The sequence below is a fragment of the Papaver somniferum genome, chromosome 1, assembly GCF_003573695.1.
Source record: "Papaver somniferum cultivar HN1 chromosome 1, ASM357369v1, whole genome shotgun sequence".
Taxonomy (NCBI): domain Eukaryota; kingdom Viridiplantae; phylum Streptophyta; class Magnoliopsida; order Ranunculales; family Papaveraceae; genus Papaver; species Papaver somniferum.
The window spans coordinates 235024448-235038552 of NC_039358.1; the positions used below are offsets into that span (position 1 = coordinate 235024448).

Genomic DNA, 14105 nt, shown 5'->3' on the forward strand with positions numbered 1-14105 from the left:
GTATGACAGTAGCGGAGGAATTGTAATTTTTCAATAATCAAGATTGTGAAAACTGGTATTTTCACCAATCACATTATTATTAGTGAAAATTAAAATTTTCTAGATCTAATAATCACACATGTTTACCTTATGTTGTCAGTATGAGAATCAAAATTTTCACACAAAAAAAAAACTGAGATTTGTAGTAATCTCGCATGGCATTATTATTTGTCAAAAAAATGAAATTTGCTATTTTTAGGGAAATAAACAAAGAGGTATAAAATAAATTATTTTTAGTGAAAGTCAAACGAGTTATTTAAGGGATTTGAATTTTTAACAACCGTTTTTTTTTTCAAAGCAGAAATTAAATGGATAACTAACTTTTAGGGAGATAAACAAATACACAAAATTGGTTAAAAAGACCAAAATCAACAATTTCTGGGTGAAATGGACAGTTAGATTTTGATACTGTTTAAATGGACAAAAATGTAAAAATAGGCAAGATGTAACCAGTTTCATCGTGCCCATTTTCAAATATTTTTTCTTATTTTTAATTTACACAGGATGTATCCAGTTTCATCCTTGCTATTTTTTAAATTTAAGCTTACTATTTATTTTTTTTGTCATTTCACCCAAACTATTTTTTACTCGTCCATTTGAACCGTGATTTAAAAATATTTGGACAAATGACCCATTTTGCGAAACAAATAAAAACGAGTTAATTTAGGGATTAGAGTTTATGATAACCGTTTTCTTTTTTAAATAGAATTAATTTCCTTATTAGGTAAAAGGTTATTTTTGTAAACAATTCATACTATAAAATGATTAGGGGTTTGTTATGTAAGGAATCTTAATGAAGGGTTTCTAATATACAAAAATTATAAATTGGGCTAGGGAAAGAGTTCCCCAAAGTAGATTTCTTCTTATGATAAACTGAATGACCATAATATAAATAATTTTGATGATAAACCATTTTATGTTTTGAAACGATATGGAAAAAACCGTATGGTGATGTACATAAGAAAATGTATTATTTGATTGAACGTTTTCATAGTGTTAGACTCTTTAAAAAAATGACAACAAATTGAGTATAAGTTTTTGAACTCTATGAGATAAGAAGATTGTGTAATACACATAACTACAGTCGTGTAGAGTCTAAAGACGACATATTATAGTCTTGTGCTTGTGCCCTAGTTTAATGAATGATTTAGAGAGTTAACTTCCCACATTCACATCGAAGACGACTATACTTTCACATTCATACAAGTAATCAATCAATCAAAAATATTATTGCACAAAGATATACATATCATTGAAACTTTAAATATCTTAACATTATCTCGTTTCAAGATACCGTGTCATGGGGTGAATCGATTCTCAAAACATGATTCTAAGTGTTTGTATTATCCAATATGTGTTGGTCCCTTTCAGCCTGTTTCCAGGATCTTTGGTTATAGGTTAGAGGTCCAAGTGAACAACTTTATCCATATTATTTGTGAATCGTTTTTCCCTTTGAACCTATTTCTAGGTGGGTGTCTATCACAAATAACTCAATTCTTAAATCAAATCAGTTTTAGATCAAATATATATCTGAATGAATTACAGATGTAGCTGCACCTAAAACTTTGTTTCTGTTTGAAGGAAGATATCAAATAAATTTCTTACATTGGATAAGGCTTGGGTTCCTTATATACTTGGTACTTAGTAGTTAAGATGGTTTCGTATGAATCGTCTTTCTTATTTGAAGTTGGAACTTAATTATTAAATTATCAAAAAAAAAATCCCTTCCACTTATTTCAACAAGAAGCATATAGACCCAGTGACTGTGTTGCTTAAATCGAAATAAATACTTAAACGGTTATTGTATTTGTAATACCACGGTGGCAGGGTTAAGTTCTCTGAATTAATTATTGAGGTCTTCTTAGGCCCAAGTCGTATTAATAAGTGAATGTTTGTAACTAGTATCTATCATGTATAACACAAATCCATGATAGTCGGCTCTTATGAGTTTTTTTTTTTTTGTATTATTTAACCTTTTTTATTCTATTTCACTTTGTTTCTTAAGGCAATTCCTATAGTTATTGGCAAATCAAAATTTTTAAAATCAGCCACGTGGAAGGACAACATGTTTTTCCACTATGGGAATCCCACTCAAAATAATCAGATTTGATAAATTGGGGCCCACTTTCAAATATAATATAGTTAAATATTTATTAATTAAATATGATAAAGTTAAAAAAATTATAGTATAATAATATTTATTTTATTGTTTGTTGGATTTTTGAATAGAAATATCATTTAGTTAGTGTGAATGGATGTCTCCACTCACTTAAACCTTTTCAATATGTAGTGTATTATCCCAAAGGATGTGACCCTCCACTAACGGATGTTAATCTTCGTGTAAGGATTTCTCCAAGAGTCACCTCTAAACCTATATAAACCCCACTCATTCTTCATTGAACTTATGAGTTTTAGAGTAAAAAAAAAGAACTTGTACTAGAAAATTGTAGTTTGCATATTGTCTTCAGGAGTCTAAGAAGAGTTTGTCCACATCTATTCGCCTTCGATGTTTGGTGATCCTCGAATGCTGCGAGAACAACCAAAGGTATTGTTGAATGCTGGAGACATATACCGTACACTATAACAACATTAAGTACATGTCATTAAATGTCTTAAGTAAAGAGATTACTCGTCTCAATACACCCAAGTAAGTTTCTTTAAGTTTTGATTGATTATCTATTTTTCTATCTTTCTTTTCTTGTTTTGTTGTTGGTAAATATTTAATATATAAATGAAAACCATGTTACAAAAAATTGTAATGGATCGATGGATAAAACACGAGTTTTATTATTGGAGAATCGATAACGAAGATGTTTTATCCAACATTGTTAAAAGTTAGAAAGTAGGAATTGTCAGACAAAAATCAATAGTGTGCGGATTTTGAATGTCCGCCCGCGGATGAATATAAACCTCGCGGATTAACTTTGACAGCGCGGACCATAAGGAGACTCTCGTGTTGGTCCGTAGTGAACAAACCATCAAATTTATTGGTTTGGCCACCCGTTTTTCATGTTTGTTGAGTCCATAGTGGGAGAAAATGAACAAAGTTTATGTTTGTTCATTCCATAGGAATTGCTCTTATAAGGAGTTTTTTTTTAAACAGGTAGAAGGCCATCAATGTCCCAATTTTTTTGATAAAAAGACATGTCATTGACATATATGTCCGAAAATCCGAAACCTTGTTCTAGCGAAAGTTTTTTGTTAAGTTATGTAGATCGTTTAGAATGAAAGTTTTTTGTTAGGTTATGTGGATCGTTTAAAACTTGCTAACATAGCTCTTGAAAGTATATAAAAAATTAGGCTAGTCTTGGCATAACCAACTAATAATGTTGTGAGGTTTCTCCGTATAAATTTTTGTTTCCTAATCGTCTATAAACAAAAACTGGTAAAAAATGTATAGGTCTTTTTAATTCTATCAAACACTCTAGAACGCTACTACATAGTTAGACTGGTAGGTACATATATTAGCCTACTTAATTTTGAAATCTAGTTATGGGATTTTCTTGTACGAAACAACCATAACAATGAAACTTGAATTTTGGAATTAATATATCTAGATGCAGTTCCATGGAGGAAGGAATATGTTGTAAATCAGCCCTTGCATCATTCTCACATGTTTTGGCGTGAGTTTCCAACAATCAAATATATTTGTATCAAAGTACACCTAGACATGTTTTCATACATTGGTATATTTTTTCCTTTTACGCGCGTCTCTAATTTGATGATTTTGTCTTGAATTTTTTTTGCCTGCCTAGTTTGGGGCCTAGGGAATTTATTTGGGGACTGTTACTAAAGGGAGTTCCTTTATATACCCCATAAAATATTAACGCTACCCCCATCGGTAAGTTAAGTTAGTTTTAATATGGTTAACATGAAAATTGTTGAATTGTTAAAAACCAATACCCCCTCTTTAAAATAAATAAATTGCGAAACAGTAAAAAGAAAGAAAAAATCTGTAACCGAGTCCCTACAATGTTTCCGAAATTTGTTTATTCATTAGGAAAAAAGAAAGGTATCTTGCTTTTGTCTTGCAAGAGAATTTCCCATAAAGGTATCTTGCTTTTTTCTTGCAAGACAATTGCCCATTCAAAACATATTTCTTCCAGAGACCATTAATGGCATGGATGGCGCACAAGTTGGTTGTAGCCGTCTCTTGTTCTAGCAGCTGTCTCTTGTTTTTTGCAATAACAATATCACGCGACTCTGGAAACAAATTTGCAGAAAACAAATTGGCTTCTTTATTTGCTGAGACCATTTGAATATCATATCTTTCAGTATGTGTATGTAAAAGATCATAACTTACTTTTAGCCTCATGTTAAATGTTAAATAGTTCTAGCAGTAACAAAAGTTAAGCATAGAATCACAAAATAAAGTCTCATTCATACATATATCAACGTATACAGCTTCACAGAAAAGAAATGATTTGAACTATAACGAAAATGGAATCATGAGGGCATTGCTGGGTAGACAACGACATGATTTACCTAGACAAGCTAAGGTTGTTAATATTATTTCAAAAAGATGTTTATACATTTATATGGTACTACATACTAGAGTTCAAGAGTTTGTAATACAAGAGAAATATTAAACAGTGATGTGTTGAATGAAACCATAACCTTGAGATGTTATAACAACAAACAATTGTTGTGGTTTTTGTTTCATCTTACCTGGAGGGGAGAAATCAAGATGAGAAACAAGGATTTGTTTGGTTATGATCTATGGGGTTGAAGAAAACATAACGTTTGAAAAGTTAGGCTTTTACAATAGAAAGTGTTACTCACTCCATATTTGTGAAGAGTGTAGAAAAATAACTCCATAGTTGTATCAATTTCGCATATACGGGAGAAGGTTTATGTTTCTGTTTATTAAGGGGGTACGAGTATTTAGAAGTTCTGATGGGGTAGGTAGATAAGTGTTGGGGTACGTAGATAAAGGGGTACCATTAGTGTTTCCGTGGTATATAAAGGAACACCCTTACTAAATGACAAAAAACGGTCATTATTACAATCACTTTTCCAACTATTGATTTTTAACCTATTTTATCCCTGATTAATTAGTGTTAATTAATCATTTTAGGTATTAATTAACTGTATTAGATGTTCGATCAAATAATGCAAATCGAACTCCAAAACATCAAACAAGTGAAAAAAATTTCTTTTTTTCCCTAACAAAAAACCAGAATCGGTTTACGTTCATGCATGCATAACTAAAGGATATCCGAAATAGGTTTGGGATTCACTCGTAAACTGATTCCGGGTTGGTGTTTTGGGATTCACAAAGGATATCCGAAATAGGTCCACGCATGCATAACTAAAGCCCGATTCTAGCAATCCGGGTTTTCCTAGTGACATATAAAGCGATTGTTTCATATAATCGGTTTATGTGAACATCCACATAATACGATTCTAACAAAAAGAAAACATATATAAAACCAGTATCTCTTCCATACCATAATAAGTTTTTGTGGGAATTAACTTTTACCGATTCTCGTTAAAATTTTCTTCGACCAGAAAACATATTCAGGACAATCGGTTGATTTTTGTTCATGAACGTCAACCATAGGAATCGGTAAATATGGACATGTACGTCGGCCGATTATGTTAAGAATAAAATGAATGATCAAATTTCTTTTAGATCGATCGATTTTGTTAGAATCGATTGATGAATTTGAGTTTAAATTTTAATTTGTGAAAGAAATGATTTCAATAGGTTTTTTTTTTGTATGATTTTAAATTTAAAGGATATAAATTAGGATTGAATTTTAAAAATGAGGGTACCCTAGTACTTTTACCTAATTTTGTCACGTAGTGATAAACCCCAGATAATCTCTATAGGCACCATACTAATCGGTTTTTTTGGCCCTTTAGGATTCTTAGAACAAACATTTTCCAAGTTCATAATAAGTACTCATAGTCTTGTATTTGATTATCAATGGTAAAAGGACAAAATCGACCGTTTTTATTATTAACAGTCAAAAAGTACACGGTTGGGACGTGTAGACTTTTTTCTTTTCTTTTTAATGTAACGAGTTAGACTTTTCAAAAATATAAAACACAGTTTGGCTAAGTTAGCCTATGAAAGTGGTGGTTCAGATTTGTCCTTCCAATGGATGAATCTCAAGAAGTGAAGTGAAAAATAAAGTCACATGAAAAGTTTGAATGTTTGCGAGGTAAATAGTGAGTTGTACTCCACTTCCACAAGTGTCTATAAAAGGAATAACAGGGCAATGTAAAAAGGGTTGAGTAATTTTATATCCAAGTGACATATTTAGAGAGAAATCTTGTGAGTTCTAAGTGAGGGTTTGATAGGTGTCTAAAACACCTTGATATTTATCTATTGTTTATGCTTTCTTTACTACTTTTCGTGTGAATTATCTGTCTTATGTTTACTTTTGAGTTATCAGGTGCAATGGAGTCACATGGAGCGAAAAGGAGAAAAAGGTCATTTTACAGGCAAATGCTATCTGAAACCCAGTCAAGGATAAGGGGTAACCAATGGAGTCCATGGATAATTACTAAAAACACCCATGGGTGTTGATAGTCCTTCCAGATTTATTACACACAACCTAAAATGGGGGAATCAGTTTATCATTTGATTCTTCCCCAATTTCTTCAGCAGCAGAACCAAAGTTGAAGAATTGAGGGTTTTGATGGTGAGATCGAGAGAGTAACTCAAGGGGATATGAAGGATTTGATTTGCTGTAAATCTGGTGAAATGATTCAATGAATTAGGGTTTTGTTGATGGAGGTTGTGAATCAAACAAGGAAGAGATTTGAAGATATTACGATCATGGGTTTGGTTGAAATTGTGGTGGTGACTGAGCAATTACAGAGAAGAATCTGAGAATGAAGAAGGCATATTTGATGAGTATATGGGTACAAGACTATTTAAGTCTTTGGCAGTACTGAAAATCGAAGCAGTTGCAAGTGTGTGCGTGTGTTGGTAATGAAGGCATGGAATGGACATGGCTTTGACAGTGAATTGTTTGAGGCCTTGTTGCTGTCGAGAATGGCAGCTGAGTTACAAGTGCTGGTTGCAATGCAACTGGTGCTGGTGGGTTGTGTTGCAGGAATGAAGATAGAACAGAGAGGCAAGGAAACTGTGGCTGCAATTGATGATAAGGCAAGGAAATGATGCAGAGATTGATATTGTACGAGTTGCAGGCCTGGGTTTGTCTGAGTGAATGAATGGGTATGGAATGAATGTCGTGTATGAAATATGGCAGGGAAGAATAGCCTGAAATGGCCGTGAATTACCCAGAAATAGACAGAACTCTTCCTGAATCGGAGTCAGGCGAGTTAACCCGACGATTCAGGTGAGCTGACTCAAATGGACTTGTTTTGACTGGGCTTCACTTGTGGGCTCAACTTCACGGCCAGACTTGGGTAAGCCGTGGCATTAGATTGGCAGGAATTGTGTGCACGGGATTTTGACTATTTGGACACCTATAAAAGAGAAAAGTATTCTCATTCTAAATATCAATTTCTACTTTTATCCTAGGGTTTACAACATGATAGTTTTATTGTTTCTTCTTGTTTATGAACTCCATTGATATGAGTAGATAATTCTCTTTTGGTTAAGGAATAAATTGGATTTCCAAGCATGGGTTTTGTGCAATGCATTAGTTTTGTCTCCATACTTATTGCTTATGATATACTATTGATATTGTTTTATGATTTGAATGCTAGTTTAGTCGAGTCGCGAATCGATTGAGTTTGTTTTCATCTATATTGCTAGATTAGGGCTATTATACAGAAAAGTGATAATTCCTGATTGCAAGTAGCATAATTGTGAGTATTTCTTGTAGTGATGCATCCTAGTAGTCACAAGTGGATCATAACCTTTGTTAAAATGGATTAGTGCTTTTACACGTTCGTTTGCATTGATTAGTCTTATTTCATAGAACTTAGTGCTCTTAGGTAGTTAAACTTAATTGTGCTTTTACACTTTAGGTTGTTTTCTACGTAAAATTCACTTTCACATCTTTTAATGTGTTTGTTGATGATAAGAGGAAATTAGCGGGATATTCTTGCGATCAAGGTATCCTAGGACTTTTAATAAAATGAGAGATTAAATATCAATTCTAGTTATTGTTACAAATTCATGTTTGTGAATGAAGATGAAATCCTTAATCAATATCTTTACATCTTTGATTTGCTTGTTTATTTCTTGTTTTGCTTTTAGTTTATTTTACTTTATTGAAAATCAGAAAAACTCCCATTTGTTATTTATAGGAAACCGAAACAACTTGACAACCTAGACCTCTCTGTGGGAACGATCCTTTCTTACCCTTGCTATATTGTATATTTTGAGTAGTGAGAAAGTAATTTATTTTTGACGCCTACGACAGCGATCAGGGTTTGGGCTGTAAACTTGGCATTCAATACCATCCTTTAATATAATCATTTGTGCTATCTTTATTATATCTTGAATTCATTTGAATTATATCGCTTGGGTGTACTATATGATTTCCTATGTTACATTTTTGGCGCATAGAAATAGTTTTGGAGGAGTAAGAGGGTTTCCCCTCACCTGGAAAACTACTAAGAAACATGGTTTGAGTCCATACTTCCTAATTTTTGATTTTTTATGTGTTTTAGTGGTTTATTTTAAAGTTGGATATCTACATCTATCCATTTTAAAGTTTTAAGAAATTTTAGAGTTTTCTTCATCTTTCACTTATAAGATCTGAATACGTTAAGTTTTATCAAGTTTTTAGTGTCTTAGTCTTGAGATGGATTTGATTTTGTGGTGATTTTCGTTCTTGAATCATACTAAGTTTTAAGAGAAGAGGTTTTCTTCGTCAGTTGTAGAATCATACTGCTAAACGGAGCAAGTCAGTGGTGTTATTGTTCATAATGTGGTTGGAATGGTCAATAGCTAGAGTAGCAACAAGGGTTCACCACGTTATAGCATCACGGAGAATCAAACGAGTTGCAGAGAGGCAGAAAAGAAGGCATATCCTTAACAATGGACTTAATTTGACTTAATTTCATCACTCGTCGGAACCCTTAAAAGATCAACATTGTCATCTTCAGATATAACAGTAGGAATTAGGTCATACACATTATCAGTTATACAAGGATTAATAGTAGTACTAACGTTATTGAAATGAGTAGTCAAAAGATTAGTTATATCAGTTTCCACTATCATCACAAAGAGCATCAATATTATTTCGAAACATTCTCCTATCTGCTAATGTATGGAAATATTTAGAGTTATTATCAACATCTGAAATGAAATTGTCTCCTGATTTCTGTTTATAGAATTCACTCTGAATATGCAACCATTTATCTAGTTCGTCTAAGAGATAAACTGACCTATCATGCTGACTACTAAAAGGAGACTCATTTTGGACATTTTGAATTTGCAATTGAATATCATTGATGTTAAGATTTATGTCCCCAAATTCACTTAATTTGGCTGCCATGGTGGTGGAGGGGGAAAGGAAGGGGGGAGATAGGAGGGACAATAGTGAACATCGGGTGACCGTGACTAGCAGCAACACCACGAGCCTCAGTAGTTGTCAGTGCTTCCAATGAACACTACACCAAAACCAGAATTTTGTCACAGAGCATACAGGTTACTGATTATTTGTAACACATAAATACCGTTAGAGACATGCTGTGATATTAATTGTTATCGGTTTTTGTAACAGTTGACAAAATTTGATTACAGTCACATTTTAGAATAGCGCCACGTAGCTCATTTGTCACAATAATTATAACAGACTTAATTGTTATTCTAACTTTGCAACAATCCGGTGATGACATGTGTCTTACCCCGCCAGGTAGGCAACTATTAGGTTTTGCCACGTGTCACTTTTTCTTACGACTATAGTAACACATGAGTGTTGCATACTTTTTGCAACAAATTTCAATGGACACCTGTCATCTTTTTGTCACTATTACTATAACGTTTAAACTGTTACTCTCATTTGTAACAACATTAAGATGATGACACGTGTTGTTTTTCTTCACAGTTTTGGTCACAGTTAACCCTGGGACAATTCTTTCCATTACAATTAAAAAATATGGATAGTCCAGGTCATTCTCATGACCTGGCCTTCCCGTTTACAGGCCTGCACAATTAAACTTGAAACATAGGCCTGCAATACAACAACTGAACCTGAAACACAGGCCTGCAATCTTGTATTTTTCAATCTGTCAAACATTCTCAATTTGCAAACTATCCGCAATTTACAATTCATACATACACATTTACAAAAAATCATTTTATTCATTATGAACAAAGAAACAAATATGATTGCAAGTAAGAAAACAAACTTCCTAAGCACCAAAAAATAAGTGTCTGAACAAACTAATAGACACCAACAACCTATTGCAGTTCTTGACTGTGAACTGTACCGAATGCCCTACACAGATAAACAAAATAACCAAAAGTACGAGAACAAATGCAGAAACAACTGACCAATTAGCGGACAGCCAATATATGGACATCACAAAGATTTAAGTAAAAAAATTAAATTCAAAGATAGTATCTTACTTGGTACAAGAATCGCATGGAACTGACCCCAAATTTTAGAGATTTGTTTGACTTGCCTCCACTTGCAGGGGTCTTTCCTCCCTTGGGTAAGGAGTACCTTGACGAACAACACCACCTTTCTTGCCATCAGCACCTGCAAAAATGTGGACAGTTACAGAAAATTAGAACTAAGAAAATGGCAGAACATAACATGTTTGAGAGATTAGTTCACATAACAATTTAACAACACCCACAGGAATACAAAGAAACAAAATAAAGATCTTTCTGAAACGATAATTCTACAATTTTAAGCATCCAAGTAAACTATCCATAAAATGTTTACCTTAACAAAAGGAAAAGCTGAGTAATTAGGGCCTCCTAGACTCAAATTCAGCACTTCCATCTTGGTTGAAATGGCATACTTGAACATGTCAAGGAACCCCAATGAATAAGATATCTGCAATAGACAGAATGCATACTTCTCATAATCTTGATGTTCCACGCAATAACAACATTTGAAAGCAATGATATACTTATCATATTAGCTCTATCAATCTATTTTTTGTGAACAAAAGATAATTATTTCTAATAGAGTGGCAATCCATAACCAAGTAATCTACAATTATTACCTTGACATGAACAGATACAGCAGGTTGGTCCCATTCACTGAAAAAATTTCACAAGAAAGCAATATGTAAGAAATATGTAACACCAAAAATAAAAAAGCATAGCAAAATCAAATTATTCTAACAACCGATATGAAACCAAAAACGATTTGATTTGATTTGCTTAGTTACTATAAGTAATACGTCTTCAAAACATGCGTCTTTATCTGATATTAGGAAGACCTTCAATTACCAATGCCACCCCATCTCACAGAGACCCAAGCTTTACAGATACAATAGTTGAAATATTGCTGGAAGGCATTTGTTCCTATCACGAACAAACACCTTTGAAACCTTTCTTGTCTGCACAATCAAATATCATTAAAAACAAAATTAAGAAAATCTGCAATTGTCTTCATCATTGAGAATAATACCACTTTGTTAAAGACTGAAGTAGGGGCACACACCCACATAAGGGTAATGAGAGGGAGCACGGAAATAACATTAACATCTCATAGATTAAGAGTAATGAGATGTTAATGATGTGTAAAGCATTAACATCTCATAGAAAACACTTGTTAAGTTTGATACATTTATAGCTCTTTCTGGGATTTGTGTAGCCTCCTAACAACAAGTGGTACGTCAATAACATCACGAAAAGCAGACACTGCAAAATGAAGACAAAGAGTTGGATCTGACCACAAGGATTTAGGAACTAAATACACCAAATATGAAAATTGTATTGACTGTAAGCAAACATACTCGGATAGTATCCAGGAAGGCGAATAAGGAATTAACAGTGAGATAAATTTTCAGTTATCTGTAAACACAATGAACCGCTGAGATGATACACTAAACTGTAAACACCAATATCAGAAGTTTCCAGCATCCTTTGTCATTCAAAAACTTTGATGCATCATCCAAGAGTTTGCTCAACACCTTTGAGCAAAAAGAAGTAAGAACAATTTCATTAGGATGCAGAAATAGGCCCCAAAATGGTCGTTTGCGCAGCTTTCAGAAAATGACTAATTCACAAGTCCAATTAAGAGGCATGACATAATCTCAAAATTTCGAACTCTATGAGGATGAATCATAAGACCCAGCTGTTTACTTAATACCCACTTTCCAGTTTTAAAAGATTCCAAATCATCAAGCGCATATTCAGTCACAAAACCATCTATTCACTTGAAAGTTTCCACAAATAGGTTCAACAAAGTTTATAACTTGAATTCTCCACTGAACTTTGTTCTTGAGGAGATGAGTTCTTTGTAGAGGAAATTCCACAAGGAAGGATTTCATTAACTACAAGTTACATACATAAACAAACAAGAAATGGAACAACTTTGGTGGAATGAGAGGGACCTTATTGTGTTATAAGTATCCTATGAAAGCCAAACATTAGAGATTTGACCCCAATCGAGTTTGCGCTGAAAAAAACATAACAATTTATGTTAAATGTATCACCAATTCCCACTAGCATAACAACTTTGGAGGATACATAACACTTTTCAGCATTCAAGGGTTCACAAACCTTGATAGCTTGTCTGGGAGCCTTGAATCCAAACTAATTTTTCTTGCAGCATGGTTTCTCCCTTTACAAGGGGCTTTCCCTTTCTAGATACTCCCAAGCTACATAAACAAATCATAGAATCGGTAAGAACACAAATATACATATCAAAGAGGAAACATCACTGAATGAAAGACCTGAATGAAAGATTTTAGTTCTTCTCAACATTAGAAAACCTTAAATTGCTTCATAAGCCTTCTCTGTATATATAGATCAAAAAATACAAACCCAATCAAAATCACAGTCAATGAAGAGGACTTACAAACTTTAAACAAAAAATACACACTTTGAGTAAAGGAGATTTAACGTTTTTGTTGTAGAGATGGAGAATAACCTTAACAGTGAACCCTGAAATAATAAAAAAATCCCTAAAATAATTAAAATCCCTAAATATGATCGAGATTGAGTGAAATAATTTTACCCTTTTTGCTGTAAAGAAAGAGACATAACAACAAACCCTGAAATCAAAATTTGGCAAGCGTCTTTTTCTTCTCTTGTATCTTCATCATTCATTTCATTCCTGTTTACACAAAACTCAACCTGAACTTAGCAATTTCATAGGAACGAAAACCAAAATCGAATTAATCAATACAACCAGATGTGATTACATATAGTAAGAAAACTCAAAACTCAATCTACGAAACGGAAATTGAAAACAAACCCATGCGCTAAAACTCCATGATATCGAACGAAGAAATATAAAAATTGTATATTCTCAGGGAAATTTCACTCTACAAAAAAAAAAAAAAGATGGACTCAAAAAAATCCATAGAAAGAAAAAACAAATTAGGGTTTTAACTCACTGCATCTGTACTTGATAAACTCATCTCCTTCGATTGGATAGAATTCGAGTAGCGATTAGAGAGAATAGTTTAGTTTGCTAGAATTTATGAAGGAGAAAATCACATATCTAGGGTTGCAAACGAATTTTGGGTTAGTGAAGATTGGGTTTGATTTCTTGAAAGATGGTTTTGATCTATGAGAAGATAGTTTCTGATTTTTCGGTAAATTTTATTTGATTTCTACAGATCCAGATTTAACAGAAGAGGAGAGAAAAAGAAAGAGGGAGGAGAGGAAAGAAAAGAAAAGAAGAAAAAGGAGAGAGAGAAAAAGGAAAAAGTGACGTGATAAGGTTTCCTTTCTTTACTTCTAGTCTAATAGGAAGTAGGAACGAGAAGACTGAAAATGGGGTTTTGGAACTAATTTTTTATTAAAACTTTTCTTATGGTTTCAAAACCATAAATTATATGGTTTAGTTTAAGGGTGCACACGCTACGGTTCGGCTCGATTCTTGCCGAGACCGAGTATCTGTACCTCCCTAATTTCGGTTCCAATTTTTTGGACCGATACATGTACCTGTATCTCGGTTCCGGTACTATTTGGGACCAGTATGGTACTAGGTACGGTT

The 14105-nt window shown here is 33.3% G+C and overlaps 1 protein-coding gene across 11 annotated transcripts; it reads right to left on the reverse strand.

The window, feature by feature from the left end:
• Positions 1-9271: 9271 nt before the first annotated feature.
• On the reverse strand, positions 9272-13802 carry LOC113319554. Of its 11 annotated transcripts, none has more exons than XM_026567836.1 (10): positions 13501-13802; positions 13155-13217; positions 12960-13045; positions 12662-12759; positions 12493-12557; positions 11384-11493; positions 11155-11191; positions 10869-10982; positions 10547-10679; positions 10087-10415 (listed from the first exon to the last, which is right to left on the reverse strand). In XM_026567836.1, the coding sequence occupies exons 6-10, from the start codon at positions 11395-11397 to the stop codon at positions 10330-10332; spliced, it is 384 nt and encodes a 127-aa protein (XP_026423621.1). In that variant the 5' UTR covers positions 11398-11493; positions 12493-12557; positions 12662-12759; positions 12960-13045; positions 13155-13217; positions 13501-13802; the 3' UTR covers positions 10087-10329. The 11 variants fall into 11 exon arrangements, 7 of the variants coding, with proteins under 7 accessions (XP_026423624.1, XP_026423621.1, XP_026423608.1 ...); XM_026567823.1 differs by having other exon boundaries at positions 11384-12069; XM_026567811.1 differs by having other exon boundaries at positions 11384-11797; positions 11893-12557.
• Between the last annotated feature and the right edge of the window lie 303 nt (positions 13803-14105).

What these genes read in the sequence shown, in the direction of transcription:
- LOC113319554 (XM_026567836.1), bottom strand. An exon ending in CTGTATCTGTTCATGTCAAG is followed by an intron (nt 10,983 to 11,154) that starts GTAATAATTGTA and finishes TGTCTATTGCAG; the next exon opens with ATATCTTATTCATTGGGGTT. An exon ending in CAGCTTTTCCTTTTGTTAAG is followed by an intron (nt 10,680 to 10,868) that starts GTAAACATTTTA and finishes ACATTTTTGCAG; the next exon opens with GTGCTGATGGCAAGAAAGGT.